Genomic DNA, 20,834 nt, shown 5'->3' on the forward strand with positions numbered 1-20,834 from the left:
ACATTTAGAAGTACGGAAAGCTGGGCAAGTTGGTTACTACTATCCATGGTAAAACAGCGCAGAAAAACACGAGGATGGAACAAACACAGCGACACAGCGCTCGTGCCGTCGTGTTCGTTCCGTCCTCGTGTTTTTCCGCGCTGTTTTACCATGAACCTGTGGACGTTCGGGACGTCCAAGAGACGTTCAAGGGAGTTCCAGTGTAAACTGGGTAGTTGTAGGAGTAAAGTAGCTGTATCAGAGCTATAGCACGAGAGAAAATAGGGTAGTGCCAACCGTATTAGTAGCAGAGAAATAGAGTAGGATGATAGCAGTACAGACCTATTAGCTAGAATCAACCTAGCAGTACAGCTCTGATATTTACGAGGAAGCTGAGAAAAGCACGTCTTTTTACACGGAAAAATTGCGAAAACACCTCTGTACCCCGACTTCGGTTTACGTTGATACATGTACATATAAAAAAACTTGTTCTTCGGGTATATGTAGAGCTTTTTTTCTGCAATGCAGCGTCTGCCCCGCAGGCCGCGTGCAGTTCTTGGCTTTGGCCGTAAAACCCGGCTTATATCGCCGCTATTTTCGAAGCACTCGAGGCGAAAAAACAGGCCTTCAGACAAACCTGTGATTTCGAAGGCGGCGCGCATGCACACTTGTCAGCAGGCATCTCACGGCACTCCTTTCTTTTCCTCGCTGCGTTGTCCCAAGGTTGGGCCTCGCGTTTAATCCCTCTCCGCAGCGGTGCCGCTCACCACGTCGCTCTCTCGGCTAGAATCCGCCGATCTCGTGCTGCCGCCGCTTCATCGACGCGAGTGCCGCTAAAGCTGCATGGGCAAGCTGTATGCCTCTTGAAACGAAGGACTCTGAAAATTTTTCTTCGCGAGAAACGAAACCGGCGCTGTTCACTGTCCCGCCGCGGTGGCTCAGTGGTTAGGGCGCTCGACTACTGATCCGGAGTTCCCGGGTTCGAACCCGACCGCGGCGGCTGCGTTTTTATGGAGGAAAAACGCTAAGGCGCCCGTGTGCTGTGCGATGTCAGTGCACGTTAAAGATCCCCAGGTGGTCGAAATTATTCCGGAGCCCTCCACTACGGCACCTCCTTCTTCCTTTCTTCTTTCACTCCCTCCTTTATCCTTTCCCTTACGGCGCGGTTCAGGTGTCCAACGATATATGAGACAGATACTGCGCCATTTCCTTTCCCCCCAAAACCAATTATATATGTTCACTGTGTAAACTAGTCCTTTTTCTCGACATACTGCGAGTCGTAATGCGTCGTAAATTTAACTTGCCCCTCGGCGACCTTCGCTCAGTATCTAAGTTTACAAACTGAGCAATAATTCTTGTTTATGGTGTTTTTGTTAGGCCTTATATTAACCTACATATACTCGCGAATGAAATAGCAATACGCAGGTCTTTTTCCCACGAACTGAATGGGCTTTTGAGCTTTGCTTCCAGTATTTTTCGTCTGCTGGGTGAGCTGGGGTAGGGACGTTGACAAAGTGTTTTAGCACAGATAATGCGAGAATCAAAGCGTGGGCTAATTCATGCCGCTAACCGATGGCACAATTACAAATGACGTCAGTGTGAGCGTAACCAGGAGCCCACGGTGTAATTTGCTGTAGCTTTCTCGAAATCTTACGCTGAAAAAAAAAAAATCTGCCAAGTTTCAGGGTCCAAGAAAGGACCACCGTTTTATTGAGGCAGTACTTGCAACAGGGGCGGTATCTAAAATGGCGGAAAAATTTTGAAAATAGGGCCGAATGCATTAACAACTGCATAATGTAACTGCAGTTGCGGTATAACGGGACGTAGCCCGTCCACCGGAATAATCGCATACGGCACTGGAGAACACTAACAGTTACGCTAACGGTAGCATACGTACAGGGTCGGTCAAAAGTTCCGGGTCCACAGGGTCTGCTTCTGGGCAGCATAGACAAGCAGTTACGACATCTGTAAAGCTGAAAATGTCTGTAGAGAGTAAAGCAACATCGTTCTGACCTCTTGCAACCTTAACATTTTTATCGGCATCTAAAGTGCACGGTTATTTCGAAAGAAAGCAGACCTTGAGGTCTGGGAACTTTTGACCAACCCTGTACCTTGAAAAGTACGACGCGAGACAGTCGCTGCGCTAGCATAGTTAATAGAACACATCACGTAACATCCGGAGGTCTTAAGTTCGGCTCCCACCGGCGGTATATTGCTGTCTTCTTTTTTCCGTGAAATTATTTATTTAAAATTTTGCTCAGGTCTTTATTCATGCAAGCAACAACCCCATAAAATTAATACTAACGTTACCCTATGATGTCTTTGGTGTCAAAGAGTGTCGGCTCCTGTGAGCTGCCATGTGCCTTGTTTTTGACGAAACAGCGACTTACAAGCATGTTCCTTGCACCTTTTCAATGCAGGAAGGCAGGCCACCGCAGAGTTTCGGCGAGCGCCCGCTGGCCGACAGCAACACGTTCCCGGTGAAAATCCCGTAATCTCATGTCTGCCCACGTGGCACAAGGTACGCGCGCGCCCCTTTTGCATTCATCCCGTTATCAAAGAAAGTGCGTGACCACGGACATTTAGCTAATCAGTTGCTAAAAGCAGCAACAGATGGCGAGACAATAGCGTAAACTTGTTTTTTAAGGGCATGTTGAGAACAAATTGAAGGTGGCATAGATGAATGGAGTACCACTTTCTAATGATAGTGCAAGGTTGTTTTCACCGGAAAGTGAGTTCTTATAAGCCAGAATTAAGACAAAAATTAGATGTCGCCACCATCAACCGTTTCCACAAAAAAAACACTGCAGTTATGCAAAGTAAATTTGTTTTTTTTTCTTTTTGACAGATGCACTGCACTCTTTAATATTAACGCGACCGTTCTATTGTCATCGCTGGTGCTTGCTTATCGCGCAGTAAACACGAAAACAACGAAACGTGGAAGATTAAACGAAAGTTGAAGTCACTATCAGTCACGAGCGTTCGAAGCTGAGTAGCGGGAAATGATAGCGTAGCTTTAACGGCGTATCTCTCAGCAACGGAATCGCCTTTCAATGCCGAAGAAGCTTTAACAGAGTCGAGAGACAAGTGGTGACCGGATTTTACAAAAACAAATACTCGGTGAGCTTGTCCTGAGTGCTTCTTGAAGTGATTTGCATTTGTAGGAGCAATCGTTAATAATGGATGTTCATAGAAAATAAGAAATTGCATATGGGCAAGACGGTGAGCTGAAGAAGGTCAGTTTGGGAAACATACGCTGCATATTTCAATTAGTCCATTGGTACTTCTTTTTATTCGCATTGACATTACTTACATGGACAAGTGGGCTAAACTGGTGGAATATTTCTTGTATGGCCGGACCTGGGGATAAAATATTTTGCATGCGGTCTTGTTGCGTGGTTCAGTACATTCCAGGCCAAGATCCCGTGCACAGTGCTCACCTGGCAACAAAGAAAAGCAAATGCGAAGTCTTTTTTGCGTGTGCGTGTGTGTGTGAGAGAGTGCGTGCGTGCGTGTGTGTGTGTTTGCGTGTGCGGTGTGCGCGAGCGTGTGTGTGTGTGTGTTCCTCGGAGACACTGCTCGTGCTTCATTCGAAGGCGTGGTTCCCAGCGGATACATAAAATACAAAATATAGAGAAGTCATTTGGGGCCACACTCGAGACAAAGCTGTATTTCCTGTCTTAAAGCGAATCAGCTGGAGCTACATTTAAGATAAGCAGAGGCACACACAACTAGGACAGTGAAATAAGAGACAGCGTGGCATAACAGTGCGAAAAGGAAAACTATAGGAGAGGAGCGCTGGAAATGATGCACTGCAGTTGAAGTAGGAGGAAAAACGCTAAGGCGCCAGTGTGCTGTGCGATGTCAGTGCACGTTAAAGATCCCCAGGTGGTCGAAATTATTCCGGAGCCCTCCACTACGGCACCTCCTTCTTCATTTCTTCTTTTCACTCCCTCCTTTATCCCTTCCCTTACGGCGTGGTTCATGTGTCCAACGATATACGAGACAGATACTGCGCCATTTCCTTTCCACCCAAACCAATTATTTTTTTTTTGGAGGGGGCGGGTATCCGCCGTGGTGGCTCAGTATTTGGGCGCTGGGCTACTGATCCGGAATATCCGGGTTCGAACCAGACCGTGGCGGCCGCGTTTCGATGGAGGCGAAATGCTAAGGTGCCAGTGTGCTGTGCGATGTCAGTGCACGTTACAGATCCCCAGGTGGTCGAAATTATTCCGGAGCCCTCCACTACGGCACCTCCTTCTTCTTTTCACTCCCTCCTTTATCCCTTCCCTTACGGCGTGGTTCAGGTGTCCAACTATATACGAGACAGATACTGCGCCATTTCCTTTCCCCCCAAACCAATTATTATTATTATTATTTGGGGGGGGGGGGTATCCGCCGTGGTGGCTCAGTGTTTGGGCGCTGGGCTACTGATCCGGAGTATCCGGGTTCGAACCCGACCGCGGCGGCCGCGTTTCGATGGAGGCGAAATGCTAAGGCGCCCGTGTGCTGTGCGATGTCAGTGCACGTTAAAGATCCCTAGGCGATCGAAATTATTCCGGAGCCCTCCATTACGGCAACTCTTTCCTCCTCGCTTCTCTTAGTCCTTGATTTATCCCTTTCCTTACGGCGGGGTTCATGTCTCCGCTGATATGCGAGTCAGATACTGCGCTATTTCCTTTCCCCAAAAAACCAAAAAGAAAAACAAAAATCGCGAAAGTCTCATTTCGAACAGGCTGTGTGTGTGTTGCCCCGCCGCGGTGGCTCAGCGGTTAGGGCGCTCGACTACTGATCCGGAGTTCCCAGGTTCGAAGCCGACCGCGGCGGCTGCGTTTTTATGGAGGAAAAACTCCAAGGCGCCCGTGTGCTGTGCGATGTCAGTGCACGTTAAAGATCCCCAGGTGGTCGAAATTATTCCGGAGCCCTCCACTACGGCGCCCCTTTCTTCCTTTCTTCTTTCACTCCCTCCTTTATACTTTCCCTTACGGCGCGGTTAAGGTGTCCAACGATATATATGAGACAGATACTGCGCCATTTCCTTTCCCAAAAAACCAATTATTATTATTATTAACATGCTGTGCAAGTGGCCTCAGTTCATTATTCCAGCGAGTAGCTTCGTATTCGCGCTATAAGCAAGCACTGACCGGGAATCCTCGGTCGCGGAAGTTATGTAAGCGTGACAGAACGAGAAGAAAAAGATTAGTGTTTCAATGCCTTCGCTTTAAAACCTGGTCTAGTTGGCGACCCGAAGGCCCGTTCGAAAGCGCGTTGAAAGCTCCGTAAAGGTAATAAAGCGGCCCCCACTCCTCCGTCGCCTTCCGCCATCTCCGTCCTTGAACCCCTTTAACGACCGTTTAAATAGCGCAAACAAGAAGGCGAGAGAGAGAGAAGAGCTCCAGGAAAACGTCGGGCTAACAGCGAACGTCTTCGATTACGCAAGGACAACGGCAATAAAAAAAAAAGAAAAATGAAGGGTTAAAGAACGTCCGGCAGCGCGATCGGGAAAAAGGTGAAACGTCAGGAGTTACGTCTTCACGGAACCATTCAGCCGCGGGCAGTGGGGCGACGCTTCTGAAGTACGCAAGCGGATATGGCGCGTATTGCCCCATACGCAACGGTAACGCGGCCGCGTACGGGTCGGGCCAACTCGCCCCGGCGCGCTAATGAGCGGTTTGTGAGTCGTAGTATAGTAGTGGCGAGTATATAGTAGTGGGGGAGGATACATCCCAGAGCCCCGAGGTGCCTGCCAGGGGGCGTTTGGCACTCGTCCGCTGCCCCCGTAAGCAGGAGGCAGAAAAGGAGGGAGGTATGGGGGAGAGAGGTGTCAAGATCACGGACAAACACCACTATCACCACCACCAGCACCCCAACCGGCTCGTGCGCAACGCACGCACGCAGGAACGCCGAGGGTCCGGCGGCCCACGGAGCAGCAGCAGCAGTCCCTCAGTGCGTCAACGGCGCTGGCGCGAGCAGCGCGCCGGGCAGGCCTTGACCGTCGGTTCAGGCGCCCTTGACTCTCCGGGGGCGCGCCTCCGACTAAGCCGCCGCCGAAGGGCCGTGCTGGCACTGACGGGCCTTGCGCGGGATCATCCGGACGCTGCAGCCGCCTCCACGTGTTCGTCCGCAGCCGCCGTCGACATGCCGACGATCCCTCGGTAAGTGACGTGCCTAGCACGGTGCGTTACGCGTAATGTGACGTGAATGTACAGCCTGCTTCAGTATAAGAATGGAACGCTTAGCTGTTTCGAGAAGCCGAGTCGTCGATTCATTGGTAAGTGAGCGCTGTGGAGGACCTCTCTGTCACAAATACGATTTGCTTACCGCACACTGTTCTGCCTAGTGTTGAGTGAACATACAGTCTCCTCCAACATGAATGGGAACACCTGGATCTCACTTAAACTCTGTTTTTATTTCTTCAGCAAGCTTAGAAAAAAATGAGACCGACTCGTCGACAAGAAAACTACTTAGAAAAGAATGAATTGTGTGATTTGTACTCATGCTGGGGCGTAAATCGTTCGTTTTAGGATAGCGAAATGTTCCCTCTAATAATGGGCTCGACTATAGATATTACGCCACATTTGTGTCGCTTTGTTACGGAAGAAGTTCAATGTAGGAAGAGGGCCGATGGTGAAGCTGACGAACCCTTTTGAACCTGAGTGACCTTGTCCCCGGTTAAAGGGTGGCTGACTGAGCACTGGCTTGTTTCGTGAAATTCGCCGACTTCTAGCAATCGTTCCGCTTAATCAATAAAGCGCACGGTAAAATCAGGCCGACTGGTCGCATGGCTTTGTTTAGCAAGTAGCGTTTGGGAGCCCCTTGCGGAGGTGCATGTGTAGCTCATACATTTATTTTAACCATAAAAATGAGCTCGCTATTCCTCATTACATAAACCCCTTTTCATTAAGGCAGCAGTACCTTGATATGGAGGCCCTAGTACGGGCCGGCGTGTTAATCTTGAGCTTCCTTGTCGTGCAAGCCACTCACCAGGGTTTAAATGTTTCATTGCGGTAAAGCTCTCCTTAGAAAAATTTCCTCAGACAGTCTATAGACAGTCCGTACACTTCTGTCTACAAAATCTATAGACTCTCTATTGACATGGCCTAGAAAACAGCCTAAAGGCATTACGAATCCTAGTGTATGGCCATACATTTGCAGACAATCAACAGATTTTTAGCCCTACACTTTTAGTAGACTTTTGTCTATAGACAGTCTACAAACTATGAATAGACAAGAAATATGCATAGGTAGGTAATAGAGTCTATAAGGAATCTGTAGACTATCTATATTACAATTTTTGTTAGGGTCCCTATTAGCGGGCTCAGCGGCGCAGTCGTTTTTTGGTCGATGGTGTAGGGTACTTTCCTGGCGACGCGCATCCATTACGCATTTTTTTCCGCTGCAGCTTGCTATTGGAACCATCTCCGACGTTCAAAGCAGACTGATATTTCTGCTCTCCATGTTATACTTAAATTTCTCGAAAAGAAGCCCACGCAGAACAGTTGAACCCGTCGACGCTCTTGAGGGCAGGGACAGCCTCAAGGCTGCAGGTGGCGTGCGATTCCAGTGTTACGTAATTACGAGCGTAAATTATTCAACCGACCCCTCAATGCCATGAGCGTAGCAAATGGTAGAAGAAGCAAGCGGAGAATTTCCGAACACACCGTATTATTGTGAGTAGTGTGTTTTATTACCTCCGTAGGGTACTGGAGGAAATACTACGTTCCTTCATAATCTTCCTGCTTCTACTGTGCATGCCCCGGGCGATCATCGCTCGCGATGATGTTATAGCGCTTATTCTTGCGACGTATGCCTTCGACTCTGCAAGAGTAGGTGGACGCGCGAACTAGAGGCAATAGGTCCGAGAGGTCAATGCCAGACATCTCGGACGGCGTGCTGCTTGCAGGCAGTATGCACTCGCGGCTGTGGTGAAAGAGATAGGCGACGACTAAATGGCTTGGAGTTTTGCTTAGCACCACCGCAGGTCATGAGAAGTGCCGTGAACGGCTGCTGACGTAATAGGCGCGTTCATCCACCGAACTGAGCGTCACCATCCCTGAAAATCTCTCCTTCTGACCAAACAGCGTTCTTTGGAGGCTGCTAAGTACGGAACCTTCACGCGGTCTTGTCATTGCCCACTTCCACTGCTCACAACGCAGGTTTTAGTGTACGCAATGCTGGCTTTTCCGAATTGGGAGACTTGGCCTGCGAGTCGGCATTTCAGGCCGTGCTGGGCCGGCAATGCGCGCGCGTTAGTATGCAACCGCTTACCTGCAATTGCACTTTCAGGAATACAATGAATATTTTAACGCCGACGCATTGCTATACTTGTATTTTCTGAATTTTCTGCTTTGTTCCTGGCTTGTGCGACCGTGTGCCAGTTTGCCGTCTGCCATGACGCAGAGTGACGTGTCGCTGACTGAATCACGTTGTAAAAGCCGAATAATTCAATGCATGCCCGCCTTCTATGTAGGTTCAGCGCATAGCAATTAAACCAACCCTCAGAAATGTGTGCCTTGAGCACAGGCTACGGTATAGTTCAGCCGTAAGCTGCTGTGCGGTGAAACGCTTGCAGCGAACCTGGCCAGCAAATACTGCACCACTTGCTCAGGCAGAGCTCTACAGGGTTTCTAATGTTCGGCGAAGCATACAGGTGGTGACAGACGCGCCCGCCAGGGTATTGTTCCACTGTATTCATCACCATCATCAGCAGCCTGACTACGCCCACTGCAGGGCAAAGGCCTCTACAATTAACCCTGTCATTTGCCAGGTGCGCCCACCCTATGCCCGCAAACTTCCTAATCTCATCCGCCCACCTACGCTTGCTTTCTCTTCGAATCCACTCCGTTACCCTTAAGGACCAGCGGTTATCTTGCTGTTATAGTGGGCGACATCCCGCGCGAGTTTCTTCTGCATACAGCTCAAGTCTTGCTGAGAAGAAGCAATATTTCCCGAGGTGCATCTCGAATCGTGAGCCAGCTTTCAGTTAAACAAGCCGACGTCGCTTAACTGTTTAGTTTGTTCAGCCGTAATAGGGCAGGAAAGATCTTTTAAAGCAGCTGGCAAATAAAGAATTTGTAAAATTGTAAATCGTAGGGTTTAGCATCCCTTAGCGGCATATTGGTTTTTTTAGGGGCGCGTTTTTAGCGGAGGGCTGCAAATTAATCTAGACTACCTGGAGTTCTTAAACGTGCGTTGACACTGCAAAACACGAGGGCGTTTTCGCGTTTCGTCTCCGTCAAAATACCCCCCCCCCCCCCCCGCGCCTTGCCGGGATCGAACGCGCGACCTTGTGATCAGCAGCCGAACGCCAGAAAGCAACAAACAAAAGGACGAGTCAGTAAAACAGCGCCAATATCAGGTGTTGTCGCAGAAAAAAAAGTTTTCGTTAAACGTTCATTTTTCTAAAAACTGCAGATTTGATCAGCTAACTGCGCGTCGAATTCAGGAAGCTGTTCTTCGCACACAAGACCATAATAACGTCGACCGTCTTCATTGGGCATCGTATAACAGCCAGCAAATCACTAGCTGCTTCTAGTGCGAAAACGTTCACAACCTCACCAACACCGACCAAGGATCCTGTCATGTTTGGATCTTCAATCTTGCCATTTTTGGATTTCGTGCTCTTCCCTAACAACACAGACGCCACGTAAAGTTAAAAAAGGCATGAAATCAATATAATAATAATAATAATAATAATAATAATAATAATAATAATAATAATAATAATAATAATAATAATAATAATAATAATAATAATTGCTTTTTGGGCAAAGGAAATGGCGCAGTATTTGTCTCATATATCGATGGACACCTGAACCGCGCCGCAAGGGAAAAGATAAAGGAGGGAGTGAAAGGAGAAAGGAAGAAAGATGTGCCGTAGTGGAGGGCTCCAGAATAATTTCGACCACCTGGGGATCTTCAACGTGCACTGGCATAGCACAGCACACGGGCGCCTTAGCGTTTCACCTCCATAAAAACGCAGCCGGGTTCGAAATCAATATCCATGACTCAATATCATGAAATCAATATCCATGACTCGAACCCGCGGCGGCGCGAACAGATCAGCTTCGAAGTCCACTGCGCGAGAGCACTAGGCTAGGCTATATAAAAAAGAAAAAACTAGGCTATCGCCGCAGACGATCACGTTTCATGTTCAACTGCAACCCACTCTCATGATGTGCATGCACATCAACATCTTCGTCCACTAACACTGCTTCGGGGCTTCGGGCGGGTGCTTTCGCATTATAATGGGTTTAACTTAGTTAGAATAATAATAACAATAATAGTAGTAATAATAATAATAATAATAATAATAATAGGTTTTTGGGGAAAGGAAATGGCGCAGTAACTGTCTTATATATCGTTGTACACCTATACCGCGCCGTAAGGGAAGGAGTAAAGGAGGAAGTGAAAGAAGAAAGGAAGAAAGGGGTGCCGTAGTGGAGGGCTCCGGAATGATTTCGACCACCTGGGGATCTTTAACGTGCACCGACGTCGCACAGCACACGGGCGCCTTAGTGTTTCGCCTCCATAAAAGCGCAGCCGCCACGGTCGGGTTCGAACCCGGGAACTCTGGATCAGTAGTCGAGCTCCCTAACCGCTGAGCCACCGCGGCGGGGCTAAGTTAGAACCCCCGAAACTTTTCTTTTTTTACAACAATTTGGTGAATTCTGGGCCCTGATCGACTCTCTGACTATTTTTGAGAATACCGTTTGGCCTTGCTGTGAGTGTAACCGCGGGGTGGGGGACAACCCCTCATGTAAAGCCCTCAAGGGCCCTTGAGGTATCTATAATAATAAAAAAAACGCAAGTCCATACGACGAGGGTATTTCCACAAGTGACAATAAAGCCAAATCATCGTACCGTGGACACGTTTGCATGTATCCACCCGAAGAGTGCCGCGGCGCACTATCGAAGGACGCATACCTGACGGAATTCCCTCTTCTGACCTCCGCGCCAATCTCGCTGTTTGTTCGCTCGAAGAAAATTGGATGCACACCACGTGTTCCCGGGTGACACGGTGCAGAACGCCGTAGCGTTTCCGGGCTCTCTTGTTCTCAAGACAGATGCGTGGGCGAATGGAGCCGGTGAGGTGACCACGAGAACAGAATGCCAGGCGCACAAAGGGTCGAACTATCCGCTGTGATGTGCTCTGAAGAACGAAAGCGAAAGGCACGTGTAAGAAGATGAAGGCAGAGCGGGGGGGAGTTTCGAGATCGAAGTGAACAACAAAATTAAATTCGATAAACGCTGCACGCACTATAGGTCGAGGCTAACGCTGTACCTACATCCGGGAGCTGTCTCGTATATACCTGTTGGAGGTGCGCGATAATGATGTGTCACGTGTCTGCTTGCGCGTGCTCACAAGCCGATGCTACTGGACGACCTTGTAGTGATGATGGAGTGGCGGCTGTGGAACAAGGCCGGAATCCGAAGCCTTCGGAGCGAGCGAGAATCTCTCTAAATAGTGAGCGACCGTGCTTGCTGGGTCTTGCGTAAATATTTGAGAAAACCAAGGTGAATGCTTCGCTAGAACCGCTTAGCCTTTTCGCGCTAAAATCCTGAGTATAAGTGCAAGGTTATCGTCTCGTTCTCTATTTTACCTCTGATTATTTGTTTCTACGGAACTACTACGAAGCCAGCAAAAATTTATAATGTAATTTCCCGTGCACGCGGGTGCATCTTACTTAATGTGCCATTTAGAATGATGTCGCTTGAGGTACTCGAGCATCTGCGCTGGAACTGTCAGCTGAGCATCTTTTCACTGAACTTGCTTCTTGCAGTGTGGGAGCGTAGGTGGTTGAAAGGAACGGAGCTTATTGCTGCGTAAGTTGGTAGATTCATCTTAAACCAGAACATAAAGTAAGATAGAAAGAACACAAGACAGCTTGTCGCCTTGCGCGTATGTTTCGCAGTTCATTATTCAGATTTTTGTAGTTTATTGTGTTAGCAAGAATTTTCTTCTTGAAGCCAGAGCTTTGTATCCCGATGTCGTTACAGTTAAGCATCAGCTAAGTTTCAGGTCGCGGCTTTGGTGACTGTGCTTAGAATATGATGTCGAGGATTTTACTCCCCCATTGTAATGGAAGTGCAGTGCAAATGAAAAAGACAAGGAAAAGAATTATTCTATGCTTAGATGTCTGTGTGTGTAATTAAAAACGCCAGAAAGCCGAAATTTTGCCTAAGAGTTTCAACACAGCGTCTTTTGTCAAATTATAGTGCAGTTTTCGGATGTGAACGTGCGGTCACAGTCACAATGAAGGTGATCGGTTTCTTGACGACCAAACAAGGCTACTGAACCAATCTTGGCTTGACGGTGAAATTACAGTGGTGGTGCATAAGAGAGCAGTCTAAGGGGCAGAGCAAGCGATGATCATGGATGTCCTCCACCCTTCTTACAAAAATGAAGTTTGGCAGGGCAATTCAATCAAGACACGTTAACCCTACAGTTATCACCTTCATGCACCTTCGCATGAGTTCGGTTATTATGTGTGCTGAAACACTCTGTAATTGTATGATACGCTATGTCACCCTTCCCGGATGCCTTGCCTACTTTCATGTTTCTGGCCTTTGTATTATCGTCCTTTGCAGAATGCTCTCCTGCGCCGTAGTCATGATGTTGACGTGGTCTCTTCTGCTCCTACTGGTGGCGCCCACGGCGCTAGCCCAGGGCAGCACGCGCAGCCAGCGCCCCCTGTGGCGTCCGCGCATCTCGTTCCCGCTGGACCCCAGTTCTCCTACCGTGTCCCGCGTGCCCGTCGACATGCTGGACGAGGCGGCCAGGGAAGCGCACCGAGTTATCGTCAAGCAGAAGGCCATCGAGAAGAGCCACGCAGCGAGGGGTGAGGCCTACACCTCCGGTTATCATCCACCTTTCTGTGTTCTGCACGCTAAGCCAGAAATGGCTGGATGTACTACGGTGGTTCGTTGTTTTCGGGACGAACTGCGTCTCTACAGCCAATGGTCGCTCAAAGCGGCACTATTGCTTCCTCAGACACTAACTTCAAATGGATATTAACCACATATATTCTCCCCGCGGACTAACCGCTCCTAGCGGGTACTACGTGGTTCACTTAGTCCCACTTTTACTCATTTCTTGTTTAGGGCTTAGGCTAAGGTACTCTGAGCCAGGAATAAGAATACACTAATCTGTGAACTCGCCTGTCACCTATGGTACTCACCTATGGGGCAGAAACGTGGAGGCCAGAGAAAGGGTTCAACTTAACGACAGCGCAGCGAGCAATGGAAAGAAAAATGATACGTGTAACGTTATGAAATTGGAACTGGGCAGAGTGGCTGAGGGAACAAGCGCGTGCTAATGACGTCCTAGTCAAAATCAAAAGGAGCAAATGGGCTTGGGCAGGGCATGTAATGCGAAGGCAAGATAACCGCTGGTTCTTAAGGGTAACTGAGTGGATTCCAAGAGAAGGCAAGCGTAGCAGGGGGTGGCAGAAAGTTAGGTGGGCGAATGAGATTAAGGGGTTTGTGGGGACAAGGTGTCGGTAGCTGGCACAGGACAAGGTTAATTGGAGAGATATGGTATAGACCTTTGTCCTGCAGTGGGTGTAATCATGTTGATGAATCAATGAAACGAAACAGCTCTCTCATAGCGAATTCATAGAATGGACGCACACCTATCAAACATCGATTACATCAAGCACTCTCAGGACGCAAACGCAATGTACAAAGGGCTCTGTGGTTAGCCGTCGATTTATTTTCAAACACTTTCCTCGCTAACGGTGCTGCTGCCGTTATGGCGGTGCAGGTCTCCGGGTGGCACCCGTGCCGGCGTGCCCTGCGTCGGCCCGCCACATGCAGACCCGGGTCGCCAAGGACAAGGCGGTCGCCATGGACGAGATGGCGCACCTCTTCGAGGAGACCACGCGCATCCTGTCACACAAGTGAGTCCGACCTCTGTTTGAGAACCTCTGTTCCGCAGCCAAAAATTAAGCACACTTCGAGGAGATATGGCGCCCCAATCCCCGATTAATGTTTTGAAACGCCATCCGTGCCGTTTCATGGTATCATGTGCTAAGCAGAAATGCACAACTCTTGTGATGCAGACACACCGAGGAATCAAAACATTCACTCGCTGCGGCCAAGAGGCGCCCAGGTGCAAAGTGCGCAAGAGAAGGCTCTAAGCCTCACACGGAACTTCAACGTGACAGTGGTAATATAAATAAACCTTGAAATGGCAGGAAACAAGTGGAAAGAAATAAGCAATAATCTTATGATAGTTTCTGCGCCAGAACCTTTGACTTGCAGTGATACAGATGAAGAGGAGATAGGTGCTGTCGGGGACAAAAGTGTCTGGACTTCGTACTTCGTAAACGAAGCCGATAGCTCCGTTGTTAAGCGCCGGCTGATGTGAACACTTGTGGAGGTGAAAGAACAAGCTTTTGACATTCACCTCCACATGCGTGATCTCTAGCCATCGGCTTTTTTTAGGAAACACGTGGTCCAGAGACTTTTGTCCCCGACTGTGAATATGATGAGGAGGAGAATGCGGCAACTCTGAGCTGGCGCCTCCACCTCGTGACGAGGGAGGGAATGAGGGCGATGACAAGAGTGCTACATGAACGAACCGCTTCTATACCACTGTTCCCTCCGTCTCGGCCAGGATGAAGATGTTCTGGGAGGACGAGTTCCACGGCTTGGCGCGCACCGACCTGTCTGGCTCGCGGCTGGAGCTGGTTCGCGAGCGCTGCCAGCGGCTCAGCAACCACGTGTGTCGCCAGGGTCCCTTCCGCGAGGCAGACGGCTCCTGCAACAACCTCGAGCACCCGGACTGGGGAGCCGCCTTCTCCTGCATGCGCCGACTGCTGCCACCACGATACGCAGACGGTGAGCCGTCCGTTGCTCTCTCACTGCTTCCTCAAGCTGCGTTTTCTTTTCTCTCTCTGTCGCGCAATTGTTTCTTCTATGGCAGCACATTCTACCGACATTTCTTTTTTGTTTTGCTTTCTCAGTACTGTATGTCTTCTGGATTGTGCTTGCCACGTCCTCTTACCACACCCTCAGCCCGCTTCCTTGTTTCGCAGTTTTTCATATTTCTTTTCACCCTTTCGTTCTCTCCTAATGTCTTCTTCCACCGTCGTTCCCATGCCTGTGTTCAAGTGGTGCTTTAATCGTGTGGTTCCAGCTGCGCTCCATTCGTTTACAGATTCCTTTTCATTCATTCATTCATTCATTCATTCATTCATTCATTCATTCATTCATTCATTCATTCATTCATTCAATCAATCAATCAATCAGTCAGTCAATCAACCAACCAATCAATCACCCTCGTAATGCTCTAATCTCGGACGCCATCACCACACAGGCGTGTCGGCGCCGCGCATCTCGGAGACCGGCGGCGAGCTGCCCAACCCTCGAATGGTGTCCACCACGGTGCACGTGGACCTGGACCGGCCCTCGCGGGACACCACGCACATGCTCATGCAGTGGGGACAGTTCCTGGACCACGACTTCGCCCTGGCGCCCATATCAAGCGTGCCCGGAGAGATTGTCGACCTCGGCAGTGAGTATATATACTCGCCGTACACCCTCTCACACAATCACCACTCACTGAATACTCTTCGAGCGGTGGAGACAGATTAAGCCAAGCAAAGACGCGACGATTAACAATGATTGTATGAACCATATGATCTTCCTTTCGTTTCTGTTTCAAAAAACGTTTACAATGCTGATGCTTCGGCGTTGGGCATTTTGCGCTCTGTCAGAAGCAAATTAGAGGATCTCGTATCACGATGTCTAATGAGATTATTATCGAAAATCTAAAATGTGCTTCCACTAAGGAGATGACGGAAATATTTTCAATTCAATTCGATTCAATTTATTTCCAATGTATACTTGGCGAGGGTAGAGGGAGAAAAGCCAGAAATTGTGGCTTGGCATGCCCCTCGGCCCCTACGTTGCAGGGCAGCAGGCAACATACATACACAAAAATCATTAGAAAAGACAATTAGGAAATGAAGCGTACACAAAAAATGATAACAAGAAAACAACAGAAAAATATACTTCACAGAAAAACATGTGAGCCGCCGCGGTGGCTGAGTGGTTGCGGCGCTCGGCTGCCGGCCCGAAAGACGCGGGTTCGATCCCGGCCGCGGCGGTCGAATTTCGATGGAGGCGAAATTTTACAGGCCTCTGTGCTGTGCGATGTCAGTGCACGTTAAAGAACCCCAGGTGGTCGAAATTCCAGGAGCCCTTCACTAAGGCGTCCCTCATAGCCTGAGTTGCTTTAGGACGTTAAACCCCCATAAACCAAACCAAACCAAACCAAACAGAAAAACATGTCACTGGTTTTTGAAATCAGGTCAACACTTTATGGAATAAATGAGATTTACCTTTCATAAACTGACAAATATTGCTGATTAAAAGTTTTTACATGCCAAAGCATCCAGCGAACTAAGACCGTCGCCGCGTAACTGCCGCTGGCCTGCTGCTTCTACGGCATAACGCAGGCTGATTCGTAGCAAACCGTCAGCTGATAATTGTGGTTACTCCAAGCGGCTAATGTTATTGTTGAATCCGAAACTAACGCAATGGATCGCCCAAGGTTACTGACACGCGACGATGATCGTCCGACACGTGCGCAGATCCCAACGACGTGATCGACTGCTGCTCGACGGAGACGCGCAACTCTCCGCGCTGCTTCTCATTCGACATTCCGCCGACAGACCACTTCTTCGGCAAGTACGGCGAGCACTGCATGAACTTCCCCCGCTCGGCCAGGTGCCCGCTGTGCAGCCTCGGTGAGTGCCGCCCTTTCTCAATCCGCTCCCTAACGGTGTTTACATGAACTCGACAGGGTCGAGTTGAGTCGAGTTGTCGAGTCGAAAACCGGTTACTCGGTTCATGTAAACGCAGCGCTGTCGGGTCAGGGAATCGAATGGTGGGATGACGAGAGGTGGAATAATGATTATATATATATAACTAGCGCGACGCTTACGGTACAAAGGCTTCAATCTTCAGCTTGTCGAACGTTATCAGACAAAAGTTCTGAAAATTGAAAAATTGGAAGATACCTTTATGGAAATACTGAAGGTAAGGGTCATTTCTTCTGCTAAATACCAAAATCTTTCTTTTAAGGTGTTTCCATCGATCGCATTGAACAATTATGACTGGCATAGAAAACCAATGGGGAACGCTCTTGACGACAGCAAAAACATCAATAGAAACAAGAATTCAAGAGTGCCGTTGGCTGATGTGCGGACATATTGATTGCTATAGTGAAATATTACATATATTATATACAAAATTGCGCTCATCAAGGGTTTCCCACTCAAAAAAGCTTTTGTCCAGAATTGTTGGGTAGTGACCATGATATGTCGCCGTGAGCCACACGCAGCTTGCGGAAGGCGTGTTTGAGACCCTTGGCTTACGGTGCCGTACCCTAGGATGAGCAGATTTTGCGAGATCATCATTTCTTGTACATGGTCCGCTTAAAAGGGTAGCTCTAACAGCGCAGCCTGAAAGTGATTGTTTGCCTCGTACTCGTACCTACGTTGACGACTGAGTGGCGGCATGTGCTCTGGCGCAGGTCCGCGGCAGCAGATGGACTCCCTGACGTCATTCATCGACGGCTCCCAGGTGTACGGCAGTTCGCTCGACGACAGCCTCAAGCTACGAACGCTGCAGGGCGACGGTGAGTGTCTCTGCAATGGGCCTCTTTTCAAGATTGACGCTGTGTAGTTACCATAAAGGTCATCATCACCCATGTCCACCTCCATCTCTGCGACGAAGTGCCTCTATATCTCATATTACCAGCCCTGTCCTGCAGCGGTGGCGGCCGTATGCCATCCGAGCGAATTCCTTAACCTCATCTCCCTAACTAAATTGTCTGCTGGCCCCGAATGACCTTTAAAGCCTTATCTTGCAGAACTAGATACTTGACTTAAAAAGGCCCGCTGGATATGGAAGACAGCCTTACTTTACAAATTTTTACGAGCTTAACCGCAGGGCTCCCACGCCTCATTTTAGCTACGACACTGGGGGTGCTCTTGAGAGTACGCGTACCTTGAAGACGTACTTAAAACTGGTAAGGGTCGAATTGCGGATGCTTTTCAAATGTTTGACAATAGTTTTCTGTCACTGGTGTGGACGTTCAATGTTATGCAGAGGTCGAAAAGAGAGGTGGACAATAGGGATACTGCAGAAGCCCGTTTTGCCTCAGATTTTTGCGTTATTGGGTAGAAAATTGATATGCATTCTTTATCCAGGTCGCTGTGTAAGGTAGGCACAATGAAACGATAGTTCGGGGCGCTGTAGTGGTGTCGCAGCGCATGGCTAATATGGATTACTACGAATCCTCACTGGCAATCATGCACTTATTATAACTGAAGTTATATGCGCACCCTGACTCGTTTATTCCTGTGTTATAGATGTAGTATACCATGCACATATCACAAATCCGTCTGACGCGTCCCTGGCGTCCATAACTGTGCTACAAACACCACCAATCTCACGCATACCATCACTGTTGTGACCTTCCGCAGTGGCTCAGTGGCTACGGCGTTCAGCTACTGTGCTCGAGGTCACGAGTTCAAATCCAAGCCGCGGCGGTCGCATTTCGATGAAAGCTCTATGTAAAAAGGTGTCCGTGTGCTAAGCGATGTAAGGTGGTCGAAATTAGTCCAGAGCCCTCACCCACGTGCAGTTTGGGGGCATAAGACAGCCACGTAAAGCGTGACATGGTATTCTTCCATACCGTAGTATACCACATCCTGCGATACCAAGCTGTATCATACCGTACTGCACCACATCCTACCATACCAAGCTGTACTATACCGTACCGTGCCATACCGTACCATGCCATACCGTACCACAGCATACCGTACCATAATATACCATACACCATAGTATACCACATCCTGTCATACCAAGCCATACGATACCATACCATACCACACCGTCATTGCTTGACACAGTGTGAAATGCGCGCTGCAACGACAGCCGTCAACCTCCTCTCCCAACTCGCAGGGCGCCTCAAGTTCGACGTGGGCCGTCGCGGGGACATGATCCTCCCGGCCAGCTTCCACCCGACCGAGGACAAGTGCAGCCGGCCCGAGCTGGGCGACCTGTGCTTCCGCGCCGGAGACGAGCGGGTCAACGAGCAGCCCGGGCTGACGGCCATGCACACGCTGTGGCTGCGCCAGCACAACCTGCTAGCCATGCGGCTGGCGCGCATCAACCCACACTGGGACGACGAGCGCATCTACCAGGAGGCCCGGCGCATCGTCATCGGGCAGCTGCAGATGATCACCTACAGCGAGTTCCTGCCGCTGGTCGTGGGCAAGGCGTTCCACCGCGAGTTCGGCCTCGAGGTGCTGCCCTACGGGTACACCACGTACAACCGCCAGATCGACCCGTCCATGCTGAACGAGTTCGCGGGCGCCGCGTACCGCTTCGGCCACACCATCCTCAACGGGGACTTCATGCAGATCGACTCCAGGGGACGCGTGGCGCGCATCGCCCTCCAGGTGAGCGGGGCGTCCCTAACGGAGGCGAGTTGCGAAGGTCCGCCTTAAAATGCGGCCGCATCCTGTGACTAAATTGAGGAAGCTGGAAGGCACGGCTGTCCGTTATAATCGCTACTTTCGGCTATTACTTCTTTGGCTGCAACAGTTTACTCTAAATTCATAGCTGCGATTTCATGCTTCTCTGAAGCGCCCAATTGACTACCAATTTGCAAGGATAATTTGTACGGTTTGCGATTAAACAGCGTAATGTTCCTTTTCATTTTGAAGCAGTGACGGCTACAGAAGGGACTTGCTCCGTAGTAAAAGGAATCGCCGTTGACTGATCGAAATATAGTAATGAATTTCCGGCATATCGAAGACATTTGGAAGCTTTTACAACGCTGGTAAGAGGTGTCAGAAGGCCATCCTTCGGGCTTTGAAAAACTAGTGGAAGGTAGCGGTGCTGCCTGACACACCAAATTACGAAACCAGCATCAACTCTTTGCTTATTGTTTTACCTGTGACGTTGTAGGCCAGATTCAATTCATTCTCCTAAGCGTCACCATTGGGTTATTCTTCGCAGCCAAATCCTGCTTTGTGAAAAAAGGGGAAAGTATGCAGTCTTTCGTCTACGAGATGCCCGGGAATAACGACAGGTCCCGTTTTCCTTACACATGTGACGCACGAACCACTGTACTGGGAGGACCCTTCCCCTACTTAAATTGTGACTGTTTTACGCCGCTGTTTAACCAAACCAGCAGTTAAATTTAGCTTGAACACCGGCAATTTTCTAGGCGACAGTACTCTCCGCGTTGGCACATAACTGCACCTTCTGAAAACAAGCGAACGTAAAGCATTTGTCCCTTTTAAATTAAATACTTCGGCTCATTGTTCAACAATAATTTCATTTCCAAAAGCACAGGCGTCGCAGACCATTTCCGCGTTTCCATTCTTGGGCACATGAGCATGCCCGTGCTCTTCAATCACAAGGACAGTATGAATCCTTGCTATTTCTGAAATTATTTCCTTCCGCGGCCCCCTCGGCTTGCAGGAGCACTTCTTCCGGCCGTTCGAGTTCCGCGACGGCCTGATGGAGCGCGTTATCCGGGGCCTGGCGCGGCAGAGCTCCCAGCGCTTCGACAACTTCATCACCGACGACGTGACCAACCACCTGTACCGGCTGAACAACGAGTCGTTCGGCCTGGACCTCATCTCGCTGAACATCCAGCGCGGCCGGGACCACGGCGTCCGTGGCTACACCGACTACCTCAAGGGGTGCTTCGGGCTGCGGGTCACCAAGTTCGAGCACCTGGACAGCGCCATGCCCAGGCCGGTCAGGGAGCGGCTGCAGAGGCTCTACGCGTGAGTGGTGAAGCCAGCCCCGTGAACTCT

At 49.5% G+C, this 20,834-nt stretch overlaps 1 protein-coding gene across 2 annotated transcripts in view; it reads left to right on the forward strand.

The window, feature by feature from the left end:
- The window catches only part of LOC144108840 (peroxidase-like), a 106,237-nt gene that overhangs the window by 79,033 nt on the left and 6,370 nt on the right, over positions 1-20,834 (forward strand). For both annotated transcript variants that reach the window (XM_077642032.1, XM_077642031.1), the window contains exons 2-11: positions 2,400-2,500; positions 5,878-6,134; positions 12,571-12,821; positions 13,745-13,880; positions 14,600-14,823; positions 15,302-15,499; positions 16,581-16,736; positions 17,525-17,629; positions 18,964-19,463; positions 20,494-20,804. In XM_077642032.1, the coding sequence (XP_077498158.1) occupies positions 6,118-6,134; positions 12,571-12,821; positions 13,745-13,880; positions 14,600-14,823; positions 15,302-15,499; positions 16,581-16,736; positions 17,525-17,629; positions 18,964-19,463; positions 20,494-20,804 (1,898 nt within the window). In that variant the 5' untranslated portion in view covers positions 2,400-2,500; positions 5,878-6,117. The remainder of the gene's footprint in view (positions 1-2,399; positions 2,501-5,877; positions 6,135-12,570; positions 12,822-13,744; positions 13,881-14,599; positions 14,824-15,301; positions 15,500-16,580; positions 16,737-17,524; positions 17,630-18,963; positions 19,464-20,493; positions 20,805-20,834) is intronic.

The sequence above is a fragment of the Amblyomma americanum genome, chromosome 10, assembly GCF_052857255.1.
Source record: "Amblyomma americanum isolate KBUSLIRL-KWMA chromosome 10, ASM5285725v1, whole genome shotgun sequence".
Classification (NCBI taxonomy): domain Eukaryota; kingdom Metazoa; phylum Arthropoda; class Arachnida; order Ixodida; family Ixodidae; genus Amblyomma; species Amblyomma americanum.